Consider the following 23,167-nt stretch of genomic DNA (forward strand, 5'->3'; position numbering starts at 1 on the left):
ATTTCTTTTCGGAGATGGATATGCTGACAGGTGGGCCTTTGGCCCAACTTAGCGGTCAACACTCACGGTGTTAACTCGCAACGATTATGGATGGGCCCCAACTGTCATAAGCCTAATCTTTATCTTTACATAACCCCCCTCCCCGACTTATCCATTCCCGTCGGAGGGGCCTTCTCGCCGGCGACGGGCGAGGAGGCGATGGGCCGTCGACTGCCCGGCGACGGCGCTTGGAGGCGACGGGCCGGAGACGTACTCGCGACGGCGTGCTGAGGTGGAGAGGGCTGCGGCGACGCGGTCTCCTCCCCCATTCTGTGTCTTCTCCGGCGACCCCAGTTCCACCTCCAGCCGAAGAAATTCACCATGGCGACAGGCCCATCTCCTCTCGCGACTGCGGCGACCGCCGCCTCCTCTCCGCGAAGCCGGGGACCGCTTCCTCTTATTCCACATGGCGGAGCCTCACCGCAGCCGTACCCCCCGCCCCGGGGCAGCCCTCCCCTGCCGGATCTGGCTTCACCTGGCTCATTCCCGTCCAGCAACCTCCCCAGCTACCTCCTGCGGCGGCCCGGCTTCAGTACGGTCTCTCTCTAGCCGCCGCTGCCGCCGCCTACTCTCCATCCACTACCCCATATCGTCCCTGCGGTACGCCCTGCACCCCGCACGTGTTCGCAGATGTGGCCCAAGCTGGTGGCCGAAGCCAAGGGCGACGGCGCCGACTGCATCGAGACCTACTTCTTCTTAAAATTGGACAAGGTGGTTTTGGTGCTGTCCATTATGCTGAGCTTAGAGGCGATATGAAGAAGCTGCAGCTCAGGTGTGTTCATTGCTTCTAATATGCCCATTTCATGAGATATGGTTAATTGAGCCTGAATTTCTAGATCCTAATCTTGCTCACTTTTATTACAGGGTATAGTTTCAGGAATCAATGCAGCTAGACATTCTGATGGAAAGCCACTAATTGTTCTTGAGAGGGAAAGTAGTTACATTGGGACTCTGATTGATGATCTTGTTACAAAATATCTTAGGGAGCCTTATCCCTATATAGACTAACTTTTTTGCTGATCACAATCTGAAACATAACTGTATATTTGTTTGTTGCAGATTGTAAGGTTCAAAGATAAAGAATCTCATCAGGTGTTTCTAGAACCGGAGGGTAGAGATGTCCGTGAGCTATATCTACAGGTCCCTCTCTGCCCCTCAATTCTGCAAATTTCCCCTTTTTCATCAATTGTTTTCAGTCTGAGATTTGGTATCACTTGTTCTTATCTATGTAATTTTTTGTGTAAAAACGATATTTTCTGCATCATTGTGTTACTCAAAATCTACAACTTAGACCATTTATACACCTCATACAGGGCTTTTCCACCGGTCTTCCTGAGACATTGCAACTACCACTTGTGAGAACACTACCAGGACTGGAGAACTGTGTGATGCTAAGGCCAGCTTATGCTGTTGAATATGATTACTTGCCTGCTTATTAGTGCTCAAGATCGCTTATGACAAAAAAGGTTTGAGGGCTTATTCTTTGGTCAGATTAATGGAACAACAGGATATTACAGGGCTTTTCCACTGGTCTTCCTGAGAGATTGCAACTACCACTTGTGAGAACACTACCAGGACTGGAGAACTGTGTGATGCTAAGGCCAGCTTATGCTGTTGAATATGATTACTTGCCTGCTTATTAGTGCTCAAGATCGCTTATGACAAAAAAGGTTTGAGGGCTTATTCTTTGGTCAGATTAATGGAACAACAGGATATGAAGAAGCTGCAGCTCAGGTGTGTCCACTGCTTCTGATATGCCCATTTCAGGACATATGGTTAATTGAGCCTGATTATTTGGATCCTAATCTTGCTTCTCATATGCCCATTTCAGGACATATGGTTAATTGAGGCTGATTTCAGCGGTACAAATTTGATCTGCTTCTGATACATTTCGATGATGCATATGCAGGTAAGGCCGTAAACCTTAGGCCAGGCTGGCAGGATCGGCGGCGTGAGCCCGGCTGACATGACGGTTCTCCTGATATGGTTTTAAGAACCTCGGTAGGCGGCACGCGAGCTCCGGAGCCGTTGATCCTGATGCGCGCGTAGACCCGCAGGTTCCCATGGAAGAAGTCGACGACCTGCTCCAGCGCAGAGACGAAGCCGACCGGAAAGAGTCGCCAAGGCCGCAAGGTGGACATGCTATGTCTGCGTGAGGGACGGGCTATCCTATCTCTTGTGTGGAACTGCTACAAACATGTTTACCATTCTACCCTCTTAACCAAAAAATAAATAATTAACTCATTTTCCAGATCTGACGGTCAGAAAAAATCAAAGAGGGAGTTACACGAAATTACAACTCGTAACTAGCCAATCACCCTAAAAGAGCTCATTAGAAATATATGCATTTTAAGTCAATCATAGCCTTTCGCATGTAGAAATGCACGTGCCATTGTACTAGCTACTTTTTAAAATAAGTTTAGCTACTAAGTTCAAACAGATTCACTAAATCTCAGTCGATTGAGATATACTGGAGTCTTAGTTGTCTTTCCAAGTCGTTGGATACAGGCACACTACGATTCTCTGCTAGAAAACATATTTTTTTTTTATTTTGATGTGGGAACGGTAAGAGATGCGTGCATGCAGTTCTGGTTTCTCCAAATTATATGTGTTTAATAGAGAAAGAGCATGAGCCACTAAAAACATGCGATGATTTTTTCCTTCCTGTGCATTGGCAAATATATTAAATTGTTTCGTGCAAAGGTTAAAGATAGTCTTCTTTTGAAAAGAAAAACACAGTACAAACGCAAACTCACAAACACATACATACACTAAACCCTAGAAGGACTCGGCCCGACAGGTCTTGAGATTGATGAAATCATCACAAACGTCTCTCATCATTTATTTAAATAATACTTCATGCGTTTCAGTTTATAAGTCCAGCACGTGTATCTAGGTCGTCAATTTAACCAACTTAATGAGAGGCATATATTACAAAAAAATATATCATTAGAAACTTTAGATGTTCTATTTTTTAATGATATAAATTTTATGTTAAACAATATATTTTATATAAAAAAAATTGACGACCTAGGTACACGTGCATGCCTTATAAACTGTGACGGAGGGAGTATCTCACCTTTGTGAGACATCAAAGCGTCAAAGCTGGATTTTAATTAGTGCTGGTTTTAAGATACCAATGTCCTCCGAACCATCTAACAAGAATTTTGTTTTCAGGGTTAAAAAAAATTTGACAAATTTATATATGACACGCATACATGCAGTGCGATAATGGACATTAAAGCAAGATATGCGTTTCTTCTATACCTCGGCATGCGTCTTCCTGCCCCCGCCATGCTACACTATTGTGTGTTTTGGTTCACAGGACACATCAATTTTCGTTCATCTTGTAACCCACGTGTATATATGCTATTAAAAAAATAAACTCTTCCAAACCAAATAAACAATTATCTCTAAACAAATCCAACATAATAATAATTCATTTGCATTCAAACGTTTTAAAAAACGTAAAAAGTCTTTTGGATTAGTTATTTAACTTTTGGATAATATTGAACATTCCGACATCTGTATGTCCAACTGAAAATAAATACACCACTCCTCGTTCATCCGGTGATAGCGCTAAGCTGAAGGAGGCGCCATCAAAGGACACCGGCCACTACAACTTTCTAAACTCTATACTCCATGGTCCATACACCAAGCATCATTGTTTAATTACCGGTATCGAGCCTGTGTTTTTAAAGATAATTAACATTGCTAATTGATATTGGTTTCAAAAAGATATTCATATTTTAAATATGTTCACTCTTTTTAAACCCAAAAATTGTTCCAAATAAAAAAATGTTAAATTTGTTCACAAAATCATGAAAAAATTATAAAAAAACATGTCCTCATAAAATATTCGGCACCAAAACATGTTCCAATTATAATTAAAAAATAGTTTCTCAAAAAAATATGTTTTCCCGAAAAGAAAAACATAAAACCGATTCACATACTATTTCATGAACCACTACTCTTCCAACAAATGTAGGAAGTTAGACTGATTTCTTCACGTCCACACTTGATGCTCCGAACAAGAATTAAAGGGTAACCTTATTACCAATGTTTATCAAAATTGGATGTGAGATATAGAACATGACGGCACACAGAGTAGGTTATGTAATGTTTTTGCCAGAGTAGGTTATGTAATGTTTTCGCCCGTTGCAACGCACCGGCATTTGTACTAGTATTAATAAAGCACATATTGCTTCTGTAGTGCGTCATTTAAATTGCCCTTGAAGTTGTCTTAAATTACCCACTATGTCACCCATAAGTCAAAAAACGGTTCAGATTTTTTTCCTGTCAAAGGCGTTGTACACTATCCTTCTTATAGCTTGAAACCGTAATTTGTCAGTACCATGTGCGTTGCCTAGTGGCTAGTGCGACTCTCCTGCATCTAGATGAGCTAGGTTCGATCCCTAGTTCTAGAACTTTTTCTCCCCCTTTTCTCTTTCTTTTTTCTTTTTCTTTTTCTTTTCTCAGTTCTTCTATTTTTTTTTCTATTTTAGCATAAACTTTGCACAAATATTAATCATGGATTTAAGAAATGTCAAACTTATACACAAAAAGTTTCCATATATACAAATAATGTACAGTGCGTGGGGATTCTCCCCCTTTTCTCTTTCTTTTTTCTTTTTCTTTTTCTTTTTTCAGTTCTTCTATTTTTTTTCTATTTTAGCATAAACTTTGCACAAATATTAATCATGGATTTAAGAAATGTCAAACTTATACACAAAAAGTTTCCATATATACAAATAATGTACAGTGCGTGGGGATCATAAATAATATATTTTTTTATTTTGAAAATATTGATCATGTATTTAAAAAACTTTAAATGTGCATAGAAAAATGTTTTCGATGTATAAGAAAAACATATACAAAAATATACAATGTGTATGGAACAAAGTAGACATAAAGAATATAACTTTTCAAAAATGTTAATCGTGTATTTGGATAATGTCAAACATGTATATAAAAAATGTTCATGACGCATACAAAATATGTAGACTGTGTATAAAAAAAAGTAGACATCAAAACTAAATATGTTTATACAAATAATGTACAGTGCGTAGGGATCATAAAGAATATATTTTTCTTTTATTTTAAAAATATTGATCATGTATATAAAAAACTTTAGATGTGCATAGAAAAATATTTTCGATGTATAAGAAAAACATATACAAAAATATACAATGTGTATGGAACAAAGACATAAAGAATATAACTTTTCAAAAATCTTAATCGTGTATTTGGATAATGTCAAACATGTATACAAAAAATGTTCATGATGCATACAAAATATGTAGACTGTGTATAAAAAAAGTAGACATCAAAACTAAATATGTTTTAAAAATGTTAACCATGAAATTGAAAATATTAAACGTGTATATATATAATGTTTCTGATGTCACCCGCAAAAAAAATGTTTCTAATGTATAAAAAACTGAACAATGATGCTTATACAAACTTTACGTAAACCAATGGCTTAGCTTTGATTTTTCATATTGTTTTAAACTGTTTTTCTGATGATTTTTTTAAGTATATCGATGTTGATATGCAATCTTGAATATTTGGCATGCATGTACTTACAAATTTATTGTTTTCGATGAAGCTGTCTAATATGTTTGCAACCAAATTAAGACTTTACTTTGATTACAAATGCATACATTTAAATCAGCAAGACAAAAATAATGCTCTTATGCATATGCTATCATTAATTAATAAAACATACTTTGTTATTTTCATCGTCATGCAAATATTTGTGGGCATCACCGAGGAGGAGAGAGACCATGCAATTTGAAACATCAAGTAAGATCATATCCATGCTTACTTATTATATGTTCATTAATAATATAAGTTCACATGACATAAATTTAAATTGTTTGAAATACCTGTACGCAATATTCTTTCATGCTTTGATTTCTTGATTTGTTAATTAAATATGCATCGAGTTGGCGTATACTCCCTCTGTAACTAAACATACTAAACGTACTGAATTTTCTCATAGAGAGAGAGGGACCTTAAAATGTGATGTCATTTGGAACTAAAAGACGTAGACCTATTAAGGTCTTGAGCCGTAGTTATTGTGTTAAGAGTACGTGTTATTTTCTCTCCCGTTGCAACGCACGGGCTCTTTTGCTAGTTAAATTTAATCAAACAACAATTTTGGTTTTTCGAACAGCGAACCATAAAAGTGGGCTATTTCTTAAAATAATACCTTTATCTCCATGATTTTGAGAAATAATACGTAGGTTGGGAGTTTTTCAAAAATAGGATCCACTCGGCTACATCGAAGCTGATAGGATCCAGTCGGCTTTGACGTAGCTGATAGGGTTTCAATCAGCTTCGGCGAAGCTGATAGGATCCAGTCGGCTTCAGCGAAGCTGGTAGGATTCCAATCATCTTTAGCGAAACCAATTAGTACTAATTAGTTTCAGCAAAACCAATTAGTACTAGTTAGTTTCGATGAAACAATTAGTTCCTATTTGCTTTGGCAAACTCGTCAGTTGCATGCAACCATATTTTGCACCGTAATTTTATCCCGCCACCCTCTCCTTAGTTTCCCATGATAATGTACTTTCCCGTAACCCTTCCTCTCTGCACCGCGGCGACCCTCTGCACCGCGCAGGAGGAGGCGAAGTGGCTCCTCCGTGGGCGCCAAGCAGTCGCGGGACAAAGATGTCGCGGCCCTCCGGTGCCCTTCCGCCATTGGAAGGACAACGACAACGGCGACGACGAGCATCATACGCCTCCCTGTTATCTCGAGGGCCGTCTTATCTGGGGAGGAGCGCACGGCAAGGCAACAGCCACGGTACGACCGGCGCAATGCCTCTCGCTGCTCCGCATTCGCCAAGTCCGACGGCAGTAATGCTTCTCTCTATCAATAGAGACATGACTATCTACTTATGTATAAGACATATGACTATTCTCTGTATGAGACAATTGTCCATCTAGACGTCGGCAGTAATGCTTCTGTCGATCAGTAGAGACATAACTATCTACTTATGTATGAGACATGCGTGTATTCTCTCTTTGAGACAACTGGCGGGTGAATTAGAGGGAAAGAATGACGGAAAAAATGGAGTGAAAGGGTTGGCAGGAACAAATGGAAGAAGAGGGTGATGGGATAAAATTACAGAAAATGCAACTATCGAGTTTGCCAAAGCCAACTGGCGAAACCAATTAGTTTCAGTCGGCTTCGACGAAACCAATTAGTTTCAGTCGGCTTCGGTGAAACCAATTAGTTCCAGTCGGCTTCGCCTAAGCTGACAGTGTATTATTCTTGAAAAATTCCAAAACCACATTTCTCGAATTAATGAAACCAACGGCGAAACCAATTAGTTCCAGTCGACTTCGGCGAAACCTATTAGTTTCAGTTGGCTTCGGCGAAACCAATTAGTTCCAGTCGGCTTCGGCGAAACCAATTAGTTCCAGTCGGCTTCGACGAAACCAATTAGTTCCAGTCGGCTTCGGCGAAACCAATTAGTTCTAGTCGGCTTCGCCTAAGCTGACGGTGTATTATTCTTGAAAATTTTAAAACCACGTATTATTTCTCGAATTAATGAAAAAAATGTATTATTTAAAAAAAATAGCTAAAAGTGGTAGGTTTCAGGAAATTTTTAAAAGGTGATAGTTTTCCGGAACCCTAGCCCGAATTGTGGTAGTTTTATGTTATTTACTTCAAAAAAAACTATATAAGTTATATGCGGCCCAATCATCTGAATTCCCTTGCAACTAACACGGCAATTTCATCAGAATTCCACACTGAGCATATGAGTCCAACAGTAATCTTTTTCCCTTAAATAACCCACACCCCACAAAAATCAGGAAACATAATTCCACCCCGCAAAGTTTCAAACGCGATTGAAATAAGGATCCATGTTCCAAACTGATCATAAGTCCTTTTCTGGGATAAATTATTGGTTATCCTCAAACATAGGTGCTGAAACAAAAAAGAAAAGAAAAAGGAATTCTACGAGAACGGCGCTAACAGAATGTACAAGATTCATAGTTCAGATGCATGAAAGCTCCGCCTGATCGCTCTGAACAAGTCAACAAACTCAAACTGTACAAAGAGAAGAAGAAGAAGAAGAAGAAGAAATGTTGTGAACAAAAATGAAAAGGGAAAAAAGAAAAATTACGGATGAGGAGAAAAAAAAACTTGGCAACAATCTGTGCACATGTCCTATCTGGTGAAACTCCGCCGTCTCCCGGATACCGTATCTTCCAGCTTCTGCAATACCAAATTATGTACAGGCCAACACAACACAATGGAGTAGCCGGCAATGTGTTGATCACAGCTGCTCCGTCATCCATCGCTGCCATCGTCCAACATGGCTAGTACATCTCCTGCCGTCTCAAGACTTTCTCTTCGTCGTCGGTTCTCCTCGCATCATCCTCGACGTGCCTCAGTAGTTCTCCGTTCAATCTTGTTGCCGACGTGGGAGACAGCGGTGCATAAAGGCCTACTTCACGACGAAACAATGGGGTGTCATGGGCATGGATTAAGCGAGTCTGAATATATGATTGGAAAAGGTGGAAGTTCAGTAAGGGTTACATACTTCTCGATTGTGGGATTCTTTCGTAATCCTTTGTGACATGCAACAAAATGGTACCGGACAACACGACAATCAAGCCACATATTTCAGAAGTAATGCTTCCAAGGCTCTGACCAGACCAATCCTGCGCTCATCATTATAATACAGTAATACAGTAAGAGGTTCTGTTAGCTCATTTTTTTTCCGTTAAAACTAATACTACATTAAGAGATTTGGTAAGCTCATATGGTGTTCTCTTCATCAAAATGAATATGTCAACATAGTGGTGCTTAGCAGAGCATAGCATTGTTTAAAGGTTGCCCTTGCTTGGCATTACTAAACTGTTGCAGGATAGGGATACAAAGTAAGCCAAAAATTATGCTAAGCCGTAGTCTCAGTAGCTTAGGATAATAGATATGAGGTGTGGATGAGATAAAGGGACAAAAAATGACAAATGTCTCCACGTGGTGCCAGCAAATATGTGGCAGCAATTATCTAATAAACAATTCACACCATTTGAGTTTACCTTAAACATTATGATGCTTGCAAGTATTGTCAGTGACGTAAACATCACGTAATAAATCGGTGATACAATGGCCGTGTTAAACGTATCAAGTGCCTGGAGAAAATTGAACAGTTACTACAGGGATGCTGCCAATAAAATAAAATTTGCAGATGGACATGGGCACCCGAATGAGAAAAGGCCACAGGACATAAAGCAAATTAGAAATAAAGCTAGTATAGAATACTTATGAAGAACATATTTAAATATGTTTCTACATTGCACAAACAATATACCCCTACACAATTTATCATAATCATTCAATTCTTCTCTTCATATATGTACGGTTGCAGAGAAGAATGACAAAATGCGACGCTCTAGTCCTTATCCAAACGAACAAAAATATACATTTTTTGCTTCAACAGCAATTCATGAATTCAAATTTGATGTTCTTAGAGCATCTATAGCCGGACCTCTCAAATGACCCCTCATATGTTCGCGGACGCTCCCGGTCAGTGACCGGACAGGAAAGAGAAGGAAAGGTGTGATCCAATCAGACCCCTCGTATTGTCCCTATATGTTTGGGCTGTCCCCGGACTCTCATATCCGTCTCAAATATGGAGAGGATATGAGGGCTCACGGATGCGCCCGGTCAGTCCGCTACATAAGACGCGGCCCCATCCCGAACCACATTTTTCTTTTCTTTATTTATTCGTTTCTTTCTCTCTCTTCCTCTCCACCAATCACATGTAAGTGAGCGGACATATACGAAAGAAAATGAGGAATGTGCCTGCATGGACGGACAAATAGGGATGACCGGGCGCGTCCGCGGACATTTGGGGGACCGAATTTGCAAGTACCAGCTGTAGATGCTCTTAGTTCTTACACCCTCTAGCTCTGCAAAACATGTTACTTTTAACATGCAGCGGAGTTCTGAAACTTTGACTACCAATATCTTCTAAATTATGTAGAAGGGGTACATGAAAATCATGAGTAGAATTGAGTTGCAATATCATCCATCATAGTATTGTTGGGCTGTATAAATATACTACAATAAAAGCTAGTGGTCAAAATTGACTTTTGGGGACCGTTTTGATATCCATAGCAAGTTCTAAAGAATTGGAGGGAGTACTATGAGTCAATCTTCCGAAAGCTGTTGCTTGATGGCATTTACCATAAGGATACATATTATAAACAATTGATTACTGAATATACATAATGCACTCAAACAAACCTTGTTCAGGTAATTCATCTGTGTCAGCACACAAATAGCCACCACAAGCATAAAGAACCACGTCTCAGGATATGCTAACTGATTTGTCCCCTCAAAAGTCAACTTTAAGGATGTACCAAGAGCTTTAACACTCATAACCTGCGTAAGGAGAAAGGGTCAGAACCTTCAACACGAAGGTTAAAATAAAAACTCGGTGATCGCATATAAACTGTTTTTTTAGAGAAAAGACGTCGGCCGAACGCGAGAAGAGCTCGAAACTAGGCCGACTTTGAATTAACAAATCCAACAACCGCATATAAACAGTTATACATCAGAAACCGGTGTTAAAAGCGGAGCGACATTACCGAAAGAGAACCCATCAAAGAGCAAATGGCGGTGTAGATCAACACGTTGGACTGCCCCCAGAGAGGGGATAAATGGAACACCAGCACAGAGACCAGGACTATGACCGAGGCAACATATAGCAAGAAAGCTGCAGAGGAACATGAAGAAAACCCTCTGTTATTCGACCGCGCTCCCTGCAACCAACAGCGAACTAAAATGGCACCCATGATCATCGATCATGATAAACTGACAATCCTCACATGGTTGTGTCGCCATGTGCCATATCTCCTTGACCGACGTGATCTCCTGCTCCACCGGCGCGTGGATGACGATGACCATCGACCCCGCGATGCACATCACGCAGCCGAGGACCCCTAGCGCGTGCAGTCTCTCGTTCAGGATGAAATGGGCCAGCACTGCGCTGGACAAGGAAGATAGACACGCACCTTCAGCATCACATCTGAATCACAGGATTGCAAATCGAATTGATGGCTCGGTTGTATGTGCGTATGCACACCTGACGATTATGCTCAATGCACCAAGAGGAGTAACCAGCACCGCGGGGGCGAAGGCGTAGGCCACGAAATTGGCGATCTCTCCCACGATCACTGAAAAGAGAGAATAGAAGAAGATACAATCACTGAAAAGAGAGAAGAGAAGAAGACAGAATCTGGTTTGAGCAAGCTAAGAACTGAGCTCTGTTTGGTGCACTGAGGATTATACTTTAGAGAAGAAGCTTACTGGTGATCATGCCGACCCACCATAGGGGCTCCTTGAGGTAGGAGTGCCCACCCACCCCTGCACAGGAGGCAGGCAAAAAGAACAAAGAAAAGAAAAAAAAAACAGAGGACATTTTCAGAGGACGAAACAAACTCTGAAGAAAGAAAGAGATGGCGTCGAGGGAGGGAGGGAGGGACCTGCGCTGATGCCGGAGGCGAGGGCGGCGCGGCGGAGTCCCTTCTTCTTGATGATGAAGCTGGAGCCGATGAAGCCGCTGGAGAGGAGCGCGAGCACTATCCCCCGCACGTTGTCCGCCGACAGCTCCTGCCGCCCGCCCCCGCCTCCTCCCCCCATGTCCATCCCTCCGTTCATGATCGCGATCGCGAGCTCCTCGGGTCGATTGGTTCCGGCACGGGTCGGCCGGCCGGATCGGATCGGATGGCACCGCCACCGCGCAGCTCCTCCTGTATACAGTGATGGTCTCGAGGTACGGGTTCTTGGATGGTTGCGGCGCGTAGGATTTTGTTTCCTGCGTGTGTGGGTTCTTGGATGGCAGGATGAGGAGGGGGAGCTGATTGGCCAATGGCACAGGACAGGGTGGAGGGCGACGAAACAGCACTAGACACGCTGATCCGGGCGTCGCTTTCCGAAATATTTATTTCCCTGAGCCGAGATCGCGCTGGTGGCATGGCTGGCTCGCTTGCTGACTGGGAACGTGACGGCAGCGGCCGCACGTGGTGATTTCCAGCCTACGAGGTGTGTCGCCACTCCCATTGATTTACATGTGCCATGTGGTTGCTTCATTTTAGTACTCCATAAAAGATGGGGCAGGGGGGAAACCCCATTCGTTCAAAAAAAAATTACATGTGCCATTTTGTGTTTTTTGCTTTTCTATTATTTCTTTTAGACTTTTATTTAGAAAAAAAAAGTGTGTTCGCATAGCAGCACGGCCAATTCATCATGTGGGTGAGCCACATTCGTTGTTCGCATCAAGCGGGGTTGTCTTATAATCTATTTGCTCCCTTATAAAGATAAGGTCCGCCCTCTCCAAAAAAATAACTAAATACCAGAGCTTTCAAAGAAAATAGTACCCCGTCCTAAAATAAGTGCCTCAACTTTATACTACTCTGATACAAAGTTATATTAAGTTTACACTTATTTTAGGATGGAGAGAATACTACCATGCTAGGGAAGGAAAAAATGAGAAGCCAAACACCCAAATAAAAGGGGAAGAAACAAGAACGTTTGCCACCACCGTCATACTGTATATTATACAGTATCAAATATCAATCAGCCATCTCAAAGTGCTACACCCGTCATCAGACAAGGACCGGAATTCAATCATAACACGGCATAAAACCGTGCCAGTGGCAGCAGCAGCAGCAGAGTACAAACACGCCGCTTCATTTGTCATCACTCAACCACCAAAATACATATCCAAACAACTCCCTGTAAATTACATATCCAAACAACTCCCTGTAAATAACGAAATGGGCTAGCGTTCATTCCACAACCACATTCCCAAAGCATGCGGCAGGCTAGCAGGGATGCCAATCAGCTTGAACAGTGGCTAAAACGGGAGGATGTCACGGCGACGGCGTAAGTCGAGCATGGAGCACTCGACTGATCCAAGCGGCTCTATCGAACTGATTCTTCTACTCGGGCAGCTGCTCGTCGCGTACATCACTGGCGCAGCATTTCTCGCAGCTGAAGCACCTGCTGTCGTTGCTCCGGGGGCAGCACGTTGATCTGCTCCGGCGACATGCTCATGACTTGCTGTACTAGCATTTTTTCCATGTCGGCTGTCAACTGCTCCAACAACAACAACGTGAGTGGTTCATTTTTGAGGTAAAGAGTAAAACGTAGCCCATATGACCATTTGCCCTAAATTGCAGTTGCAGGGACACTTACAGGTTGTTATAATATATTTTTTTGAGAAATAGGGACACTTACAGGTGCTTCTGGGCGGCCCGTCTGGATGCCGCCAATCCCTTGGGCCATCTGTCCAGGTAGACCTTGGAATTGCCCAGGGAAATGGGAGCCGGCCGACGATGGTTCTTGACCACCACGCCCCCATGGAGCTGATCTATCGACTTGCATACTCTGGGAATTGTAGTGCGAGCTCACATGTGAATTAGCCTGTCAAAACAAACAAATTACAAGAGTTAACTGTTGATTGTTGAGTCCACGATCGACACATCAGATAAGGTGGGACTGTTAGAATCTGGCAAACAACAATAATCTATCTAAGGAGTGATGTATCATTTGCATAGACCAAATTTTAGGCTGTGCTTGATGTCCTTAGACTAAATTTCAGGTTGTGCTTGATGTCCAATAAGTCAGCAATAAGCTGGCAATCCATAAGTCAACAAAACCAAAGACATGAATTAAACCTGAAACTAGCTTGCTAAGGGTTTCCTATTCTATCTTTCAGAGGAGTTTATGCGCGAAAAAATGTTAAAAGAAATGCTTAAAACTGTCCATGGATTAGGTCCTTGCTGAGAAAACAAAAACGTTTTAAGCATGGCGTTTGGTTCAACTGTCCAAGCAAGAACCCTATGAGCAGTATCAAATATTGAAAGGGAGAATAAATAATGATATGGTGGTAAAGAATTTGCAGCACGGCAGTATAATAAGTAATAGTAACATTTGAACTGCATGTGCACTGATTTTATTTACAATGTCAAGTATCAGTCAGAACAAGGAAAAAGAATTGTACTCCCTCCGTACCTAAATATAAGTCTTTTAAGATATTTCACTAGGTGTCTACATACGGAGCAAAATGAATGAATCTATACTCTAAAATATGTCTATATACATCCGTATGTAGTTCATTAGTTGAACCTCTAGAAAGACTTATATTTAGAAACGGAGGGAGTAGAACCTAGCCAAGTAAAACATGTGGAAGCTAACTGTCATGTAGGCCAACATGTGTAAAATATTAGTCTTATTGGATTATAGATAATCTGATAATAAGAGTCAATTCACATGCTACTTTGTGATGCTGATAATATGTCATTTGATACAGATAATTTAACAGCAGTCAGGACTAGTACACTATGATAGCAAAAGGTTAGTTAACAATTACTCATTGCATGCTTAGTTCTTCGAGACCTAAAACCCCTGAGATGATAGCAGATCAAGAATACTCCATCATTTCATGTACATCCTTAAACTGGTTTTGCACAGCAAATGCTGCGTAAAGGCAGAAACATTCAGGAATAGACTCAAATTTCTTTAAGCGAGGAAAAAGTCAACTTTAAGACAGCATAATCAAATTAACCATATCTTCTAGAAGAAAAGAACCTGGTATAGCTGTGGTGGTGGCTGATTAGGCAATGGTGGTGGCTGGTTGGGTAATTGCTGCTGTTGTTGACCTGTAAAGAAAGAATTTTGTGGATTCCCACCTGGCTGAGAAATTCCAAATACCATGGTCAGTTTCAGAAGTTATCTAGTTATCAGGACCACATAAATTTAGCATAGAACCTTACATGAAACATTGGTTGTTGCAACATGTGCTGACCATATGAACTGGGTACTTGCTGATGCATCTGATGTGTATATGCCTGCATGGAAGGTGGCCTAGGCAACTGTGGCAGAGGTGGCTGTAATTGCTGGTTAAACATTCCAGGATTTTGCAACGGTTGCTGTGGTTGATTATTCACTGTTGGCATATGAGATGGAACATTTGAATACTGTGGAGGAGCATGAGGAGGCATGGTAACATTTGGATACTGAGATGACTGCGGTGCTGATGCGGAATGCATCTGATGGATAGGGTATCCTTTTGATTGTGCTGATTGTGGTGGATTTGCTGGCATAGGTGGAAGGTCCAAAGACGATGTCACATTAGAAGAGCCCGATGGAAATTGGCCAGAAGGTTGCAAATTCTGTTGATTGGTAGGCAAGTGAGGCTGAGGCAAGTTAACATGATCTTGTGTTGTAGCTTTAACTGATGTAGAAGGAGTTGTCTGAGCAACTGCTGACTGGGGCATGTCCGAAGATTGTGCCTGCGGAACAGCAAGCATTCAATGATAAAAAAATATTCAATTTCAATATTAATAATCCAAGTATTAAACGTCAAGAACTTATGTTACATACTGCTTTAGGTGTTTTGACCATTCCGAGAACCACTTGGGCCTGCAAGGAGAAAAAAGAGTACTATATGACAAATTCCTCCAGCGCAAATGCATATAACAGATTCAATCATCACGAGCAAAATAATAAAGTTGAAACTTGAAAGTAGTAAATTCACATATGTAGGCAGATACCACACCAAATAATCGTATATTGACTGGAAGATATCAAGGCTATTTTGCCGGGAGAACAAAAGCATAAACATTAATGATGTGCACTGGGATGCTTATAACAATTTAACAAACCGTTATGGAACAGGCGTATTAGACAAGTGGTGGATTCAGTTTTAGTCTTTTAGAGAATTGCTATCTACAACATATAGGCGCGGGACAGACCTTCTTCCAGTTTTTCATACAGAGACAATGCCCTTTGGTGACACTATCAACACTAACACGACGTACAGCATGTTCTTATGAATGTATTTTCCATCCAAATCATGTTAAAGAGCAACCTGGAATGTTTTTACAACATAAACAACCATCGGTTTCACTCCCTATGCAAACATGAACCAGGTTTAACTCGGGTAGCCAGCAATGCACACCAGATGTTCAGAGACTAGCATTTGTGATAGGCATGGAGTTTTATCCTATCCCTTCCTGCATAGAAACACGACATCCCACAAACCCTAGCAGCGCAGGGCGCGAGAGGACTCACCCGGAAGAGCGCGCGGGTGACGTCGGGGTTCTCGACGAGCATTCGGCGCACCCTCTCCTGGTCGTGGTCGATCATGGCCTGCGCGACGACGCGAAACGGTGAGGAAGCCGGGAGGGGGAGGGGGAGGGGAGGGGGAGGAATCGAGCTCGTAGGGTTTGGGGATTGGGGGGGCGCACCTTCATCTGGGACATGAGGTCGTGCATCTCCGGGCGGGACATGCCGGAGATGTGGGTCGCGAGGGCCTCGCCCGCCGGCTGATTCGCCGTCATGGCGCGCGCGGGAGCAGGGGAGCGGCCGGAGCCGGTGCGGCGGCGATTTGGGCGGAGGCCGGAGAGCGCTATCCGTGCTGCGAGCGAGCTTCAAGCCTGTGTCTGTCTGTGGCCGCTCGGTCGATTCCTTGATGTGGGCCAGGCCTTTTCTTTCTGCGGAGAAATGGGGCCGTGCTCTAAAACGAGAAAAAAAAAAACTACTGCTAGGTCTTTTCCATTTTTTTGCCATCATTTTTTTTTCTGTGAAGGCCCTGCTTTATTAAAAAATATAAATTTTTAACGATTTTAACTGTTTTTTAGCTTCGAACATCTCATTCCATTAATCAACGTGCCCAGTGACGTCAATGGCATCTTTTGAAAAACTTATATTAACTGTTGAAAAACTTATGGGAAACTCTGTCGTCCCACCGACTGATCAGTCTTACTCGTCCGCCGCCTCTTGGTCCGTTGATCCTTATCTGATCTAACGGCTCAAATTATTCCCGTGGCCGGCGGGTCCGTGACCAAGTCGTGACCGTTTTCCTGAAACTTTCCAATTGTTTCACGATGTTGTTCCTGCAGCTGGAAGCAGTTGACCGCAGCTGGAGGGATTGGGAGGACGACGGCGACTGGATCTGGGAGGACGGCGGCGCGAACCCACGCGTGGCGACGACGACTTCTTCAAGAGTGGTGGCGATCGTCGACGACCCAAGCAGGTACGGCTCTCGTCTGAATCCTGCAGCGCCACCCTCCGCCCCACGCTCCATTAGGACCGCAGCACCACCCGCCTGCCGGCAGCGTGCGGTTCTCCTCTGGATCCCGCAGCGCCACCCGTCGCTCACGCACCGCAAGCACCGCAGCGCCACCCGCATGCCGGCAGCGTGCGTTTCTCCTATGGATCTCGCAATGCCACCCGCCGCCCCACGCAGCGCAAGCACCGCAGCGCCACCCGCCTGCCGGCAGCGTAGCCGAAGCAAACCCGACCGCAGCTAGCCGGCAGGGCCAATTTTCCTGGTGCTCCGCCGAGGAATGGCCGATCCGCCGTAGTCTCCAGCGGGGAATGTCTGAATTCTGAACTGGGAGGACGTGATTTGGTGATGGCATTGCAAGCCTATTTCAGTTAACTGACGAAAGTGTCGATATCTTCAGACGTAAACTCAGTTTCAGGTCTCTAGTGGTGTTGTCTGAATTCTGTGTGCTTGCCTAAATCGTTGATGTTGCACATGCAGATTAGCTGTTCATTTCTCTCTAGTGGTGTTCATTTGTTTTAATAGTGCTTCTTTCAATTTCGTGCCACTGCCCGCCATGGTATTGGAGAACTGAAGATATTGGTGCGGTGTGTAAAACCTATTAGAGGTAGTAGTTGGAGTGTTGATCAGATCAGCCTCTCCGGTTATACAATTCCAAGTACAATCCTGGCATGTGCACTATTTGGTGGCCTTTGGCAAGTGGCAGCGCTAGGTTCTTGACGTTCGCTATGGTTTCCGACATTGTCACGAGGAATGGCCGATCCGCCGGGGTCTTATTGCAGAAAAATATGAAAGAAGAGGTTGTGCAACATGGGTCTTGCTGCAAGATATTGGAGAAGAAAATATTTTGCAACAAGGTCTTTGTTGCAGAAAATTTATTGTTGACACGTAGGGTCGCCCATTTTATAAGGGAAATGATTACTACCTACCGGCGGATCGCTCCTAAGCGTCAACCGCCTCCATCGTCTACCACGTGTCCACCTTTCATTTCTTAGAAATATCTTCATCTTATTCAGAAACAGGGTCACGGCTCGCAGGGACATCGATTATGGAAACATACAAATTTCTGCAACAAGATCTTAGTTGCAGAATAATTCTGCAGCAAGACCTTTTGTTGCAAAATGTTTGTGCAAATTTTCTGACTTCTGTAAAGTTTCTTCAAGAAGACTTTTGTTTACAGAAATTTATTTGACAAGATTGTTGTTGCAAGAATAAATTACAGCAAGACCTTTGTTGCAATAAAAAAATCTACAACTTGATCTATGTTGTAAAAAATTCTGCAACATGACCCGTGTTTCCTGCAACTTTGTGCAAGCTTATGCTTCTTGCAACTTTTGTGCAAACTTATGCTTCCTGCAACTTTCTTTTTCTTGCAACTTTGTGCAAGCTTATGCTTCTCATACAATGTTTCATTTTCTTTTGCATTTTTTACGACTGCTTTGTAGTAGCTCATGTGTTTCCATTTGTTTTTGTTTCTGCAGCATGGGTATCTATATAACTCGATGGTCGGCGAAGCGGCTACGTGAGATAGCCAACACCGTCAAAGAGAAAAAGAGGGATGTCATAAGCAAGTCCTCTTTCGGGGATTTGCTTCATATCTCCCCTTTACCACCTCCTCCAGAAGCACTTGTCGATTTCATAGTCATGAGGATTGATACTAAGAAGCGGCTGCTCAAGTATGTGTTTGTTGTTTTTGTTTTTGCTTCATTTTTTCTATGTTGCATAAATTCTTTTGATCATTCTTTTTCTCGAAACATGTACTGATTTTCTCATGTCTCGCAGTGTGACATCCTCGACTTTTGCTACAGTGATTATTGTAATTAAGCTACGGTGATTATTGTAATTAAGCTACAGTGATCAACCGCTAACGATGCCACGTCATCGGCTTCCCATCTCAGACCCGCGTTGATTCGAGTTTTGTCCGGATTCAAAATTTGAAGACAAACGAAAAGTACTTTATAAGTTCATTACAAATATTAAAAGAATATGTATATGAAAGAGAGATTTAGAAGTATGTATAATAAATTGAAAAAGAAAGTATAATAAAAGAAAGTATTTAAAAAGAAAAATCAGTTAGTGAAAAGAAATTGAAAGAAAGAAATAATAAAAAAAAGGAAAAAAGAAAACAAAATAAAACAAAACAAAGCAACAAAAAAAAAAAGCAACCCCACCCCCTGGCCGAGCTGGGCCAAAAGGCCCAGCTGGCCAGCCCAACCGCGCCACCCTCCCCTCAAACCCTAGTCCCCCCTGGGCGCCGCCACCCCCCTCGCTACTCCCTCCCCCCCCCTGAGCGCCGCCGCCATCCACCCCCCTTGTGGGGGCCCCACCCTTACCCCACGAGAGCCCCCTCTCTCGGTCCTCTCCCTCACCCCCACCGACACTCCCTCCCTCTCGTGACTCTCTCCCTGCCCACGAGACCCCCCCTCACCCCACGCCAGACCGCCCCATCCCCACGACCCCTCCTCCCTCCCAGATCCCTCCTCCTCCTCCCTCCCGTCGGCCCTCCCGCCGGCGGCCTCCCCCACGCCACGACCCTCTCCTCCCGCCGGCGGCCTATCCCCCGGCGCCCCTCGGCCTCCTTCTTCCCCGGCGGCCCCTCATCCTCCCGGCCGGCGAGCCCCTCCTCCTTCCCGCCGGCAGGCCGCCCCCACCTCCGGCCTCTCCTCAATCCCACCGGCGAGCCCCTGCGCCACGGCTTCACCACGCCGGCGACCCCCCTGCCTCTCCTCACCGAGGGGGCCCCCCCTCCCCGTCGCGCCCCCTCCTCCCGCTCGGTCCAGGAGGGACCGGGCAGGGAGACCGGCCTCCCTCGGCCCCTTCACCACGCCGGCGAGCCCCTCCCCCACCGGGCCTCCCCTACGCCTCTTCCTCGCCGGATCCGGCCGGTTCCCCCTCGCCGGCGCGTCACCACCATCATCACTGTCCCCTCCACCACCGGAACCACGCCGTCTCCACCATCACCTTCGTGCGAACTCCGGCTTCACCGGGCCGTCACGTCACCGTCGGTGAGCCCCTCCTCGGGCTCCTCCCACCATGTCGATCTCCTCACCGCCCCGGTTCCGTTCCGGCAAACGGGGCCTCGATCCGTCAACGGTAGACTCCGGTAGGGAGGGTTGAAGTTTGTGTTCTTCTAGGTGGAGTTAGAGAGAGTAGTTCTGTGTCTCTGTGTTAGCAGAGAGGGAGATGAGTGTTGAGAAAGAAAAATAAAAAGAATAAATGATGTATTAAATGCGTATGTATGTATGTATGTATGTATGAGATGTGATGTATGTATTTGCGTATATGGATATTTAAAGAAATACGGTATTTGCACGGTTAGGTATCTAATAAAAGTAGATGAGAAAATAGCCTTGGGTCACTTACCGGTGGGGCCAATGCACCCGCTGTCTATGACAGGGAGGCCCCACACGAGAGTTAATATAAATTATAAAAATAATGTTTTTCTTAAATAAATAAATAAATAGATATATTAGTTAAAATAATTAATTAACATAATTAGAGTATGACACGTGGGTCCCTCGTTGAATTAATCTGATTAATAAATAATTAATCTTAATAAAAACTTGTGCCTATGACGTTCGGGACCCGCAGGTCAGTTGACCGGTCAAATGTTGATGTGAGCATGACATCGCGATGATGTCATAATGGGATTTTATTAAATCTTTTAAATCTGTTTTTAATTCCTAAATAATTAATAAAACTTTGAAAATTAATATAAAATAATCCGTAAGTCAGATCAAAATAATTTCAACATGAAAGTTGATCAGCAGATCGAGACGAACCCGGATACACGGCCCGTTCGTCTGTCACGCGTCCCTAGCATAGCAAACATGGAACTTTTCCATCGTTTCGAGTATAACCGGTAGTAGCCCGAGACCCGGAAAATATCGTCAGATATTCTTCCGACCCGTCTATGACGGATGTTGCTGCGTTAGCTCATGTCTAGCCTGCATCTTTCCATGTCATGCTTTGTGTTGCATCGGTGCTATTATTTATTGTTTCTTCCCCCTCTTCTTACCGGTAGACCCCGAGAATGACGCTGCTGCCGGGTACATCTACGACCCTGCCGATCAGTCCTTTGCCGCAGAGCAGCAAGGCAAGCAAACTCCCCTTGATCATTCCTATATCGCCTATGTCTTTCTTCCTACTGCTTGCATTAGTATTTTGCTACTGTTGTAGTTAGCTCCTATATCTGATGCATAGCCTGTTTTTGATGAACTGCTACTTTCAGTCCTGTACTTTTAATATGCTTAGTATAGGTGGAGCAGTCATCCCCTCTGACCCCGTAGATCAGTTGCCCCGCTTGTTTTCAAATCTCGATCTCTGATCGACGAGCCAGACCTGACACAACACATTCACCCCCCCCCCTTGTTGTACGACGCTACAGAGATACTATCGGGTACCGAGGGTGACACCTCGCTAAGTACTCCTGATGATATCTCTGTAGTATAGCTAGTCGGTCGTGGTTATCGAGGGTGATTCTTTTTTCACCATTCCCGATGACGTCTCTGTCGTGCCACCCCGCGAGTGTGGGACCCCCGAGGGTGATTCCTCTAAGCCCACCTTGACGGGTACATCGTTCGGAATCCAACGAGGGTGATACCTCGGATTCCCCCGATGTTACAACCACACAGTTACTCGACCATGTTACTGGGATCTTCGGTGATTAGTTGTAAGACGGGTGGATTCCCGCGAGACTGTGTTGCTGGCCTAATTAAAATGCTAATGGATTTGGGTATTTGATCTGGGTTGGTCGGAGACCTTTTCGCACTAACCGGCTACGCGGGAAGAATTATGGGTACTCGGCGTCGCGGTATCAGCCGAAGCTTTTCAGATGCCAGCAGTGTAGCGGCGCGCGCCCGAGTGGTCCCGAGATGCATCGCGCTTGTGATTAAGGGATGCTAGGACTGACGTCGGCCGCCCACGCCACGTGCAGGAGCGTGAAGGGGAACTGGGCCCACGAACCCTTTGTGCTTAGGATTTAGACCGGCGGGCTGGCCTCTCTGATTAGTCTTAGGTGGGGCTGCGACGTGTCGATATTCCGAGGCCGGGCAGGACCCAGAAAAGTATGTCCGGCTAGAGTGTTATCGAGCGTGACGGGACATGTGGTGCACCCCTGCAGGGATGAAAATTAACTATTCGGATAGCCGTGTCCACGGTTACAGGACGACTTGGAGTTGTGCCCCGATCTTTTACAACTACAATTGTTACTTAACTGGAATTAGTTTGCCTCGGGATTGCTCCCTCGTAGGGAGTCGAGGGAGGATCTTTAGGCGTGACCTCACTTTAATTTTGCAGCAATAATATGACTATTAATGTGTTACCCCTGTTCTACTCTCGTCTATTGCTGCAAGACCCTGAAGATGCTAGTCTTCGATAGGACTAGGCCTTCTCTCTCTATTCTCGCATTGCTGCAGTCAGTCCACATATACCCCCCTTCTTTGATACTGATGCATTATTAGAATAGTTCTGATGTAAGACTTGCGAGTACTTTGGATGAGTACTCACCGCTGCTTTGCTCCCCCCTTGTTCCCTTGATCCGTTTGCTGCGACCAGATGATGGAGCCCAGGAGATGGAGGTCCCCGCCGCCGACGACTGCTACCCCGACGGTGCCTACTACTACGTGGAGGCCGCTGATGATCAGGAGTAGTTAGGAGGTTCCCAGGTAGGAGGCCTCGCCTCGTTCGATCGTTGTATCTTTTGTGCTAGCCTTCTCTAAGGCACCCCATGTTGTTTTATGTCTGTACTCAGATATTTGTTGCTTCCGCTGACTCGTGTGTTTATCGAGCTTTCGTATTCTAGCCCTCGAGGCCCCTGGCTTGTAATATGAAGCTGATGTTATTTTATTTGCGTCTAGAGTTGTGTTGTGATATCTCCCCGTGAGTCCTTGGGGTTGATCGTACGCATTTGCGTGTATGATTAGCGTACGATTAAGCCGAGGGCGTCACACGCAGGTTAAGTGGCCACAAGAAAATCCAACTCACAAGGGATATGGTTAAGAAGCTATTTAATGTGCCATCCGGAA

At 44.1% G+C, this 23,167-nt stretch overlaps 2 protein-coding genes across 3 annotated transcripts; both read right to left on the minus strand.

Annotated features, from left to right (window-relative positions):
• Positions 1 to 7,899: 7,899 nt before the first annotated feature.
• Positions 7,900 to 11,979, minus strand: LOC123447251 (probable magnesium transporter NIPA6). 2 transcript variants are annotated; one of them, XM_045123849.1, is made up of 9 exons: positions 11,551 to 11,979; positions 11,375 to 11,431; positions 11,151 to 11,241; positions 10,894 to 11,054; positions 10,654 to 10,781; positions 10,310 to 10,447; positions 9,100 to 9,192; positions 8,598 to 8,718; positions 7,900 to 8,501 (listed from the first exon to the last, which is right to left on the minus strand). In XM_045123849.1, exons 1-9 carry the CDS (start codon positions 11,723 to 11,725, stop codon positions 8,374 to 8,376), a joined length of 1,092 nt encoding a protein of 363 aa, XP_044979784.1. In that variant the 5' UTR covers positions 11,726 to 11,979; the 3' UTR covers positions 7,900 to 8,373. The 2 variants fall into 2 exon arrangements, with proteins under 2 accessions (XP_044979784.1, XP_044979777.1); XM_045123842.1 differs by having other exon boundaries at positions 7,900 to 8,504; positions 11,551 to 11,975.
• Positions 11,980 to 12,597: 618 nt separating this feature from the next.
• LOC123447242 (cleavage stimulating factor 64) lies at positions 12,598 to 16,526 on the minus strand. The gene is made up of 7 exons (XM_045123831.1): positions 16,321 to 16,526; positions 16,145 to 16,222; positions 15,455 to 15,493; positions 14,845 to 15,363; positions 14,660 to 14,764; positions 13,307 to 13,492; positions 12,598 to 13,162 (listed from the first exon to the last, which is right to left on the minus strand). The coding sequence occupies exons 1-7, from the start codon at positions 16,411 to 16,413 to the stop codon at positions 13,037 to 13,039; spliced, it is 1,146 nt and encodes a 381-aa protein (XP_044979766.1). The 5' UTR covers positions 16,414 to 16,526; the 3' UTR covers positions 12,598 to 13,036.
• Between the last annotated feature and the right edge of the window lie 6,641 nt (positions 16,527 to 23,167).

This window comes from Hordeum vulgare, chromosome 1H (assembly GCF_904849725.1).
Source record: "Hordeum vulgare subsp. vulgare chromosome 1H, MorexV3_pseudomolecules_assembly, whole genome shotgun sequence".
NCBI lineage: Eukaryota > Viridiplantae > Streptophyta > Magnoliopsida > Poales > Poaceae > Hordeum > Hordeum vulgare.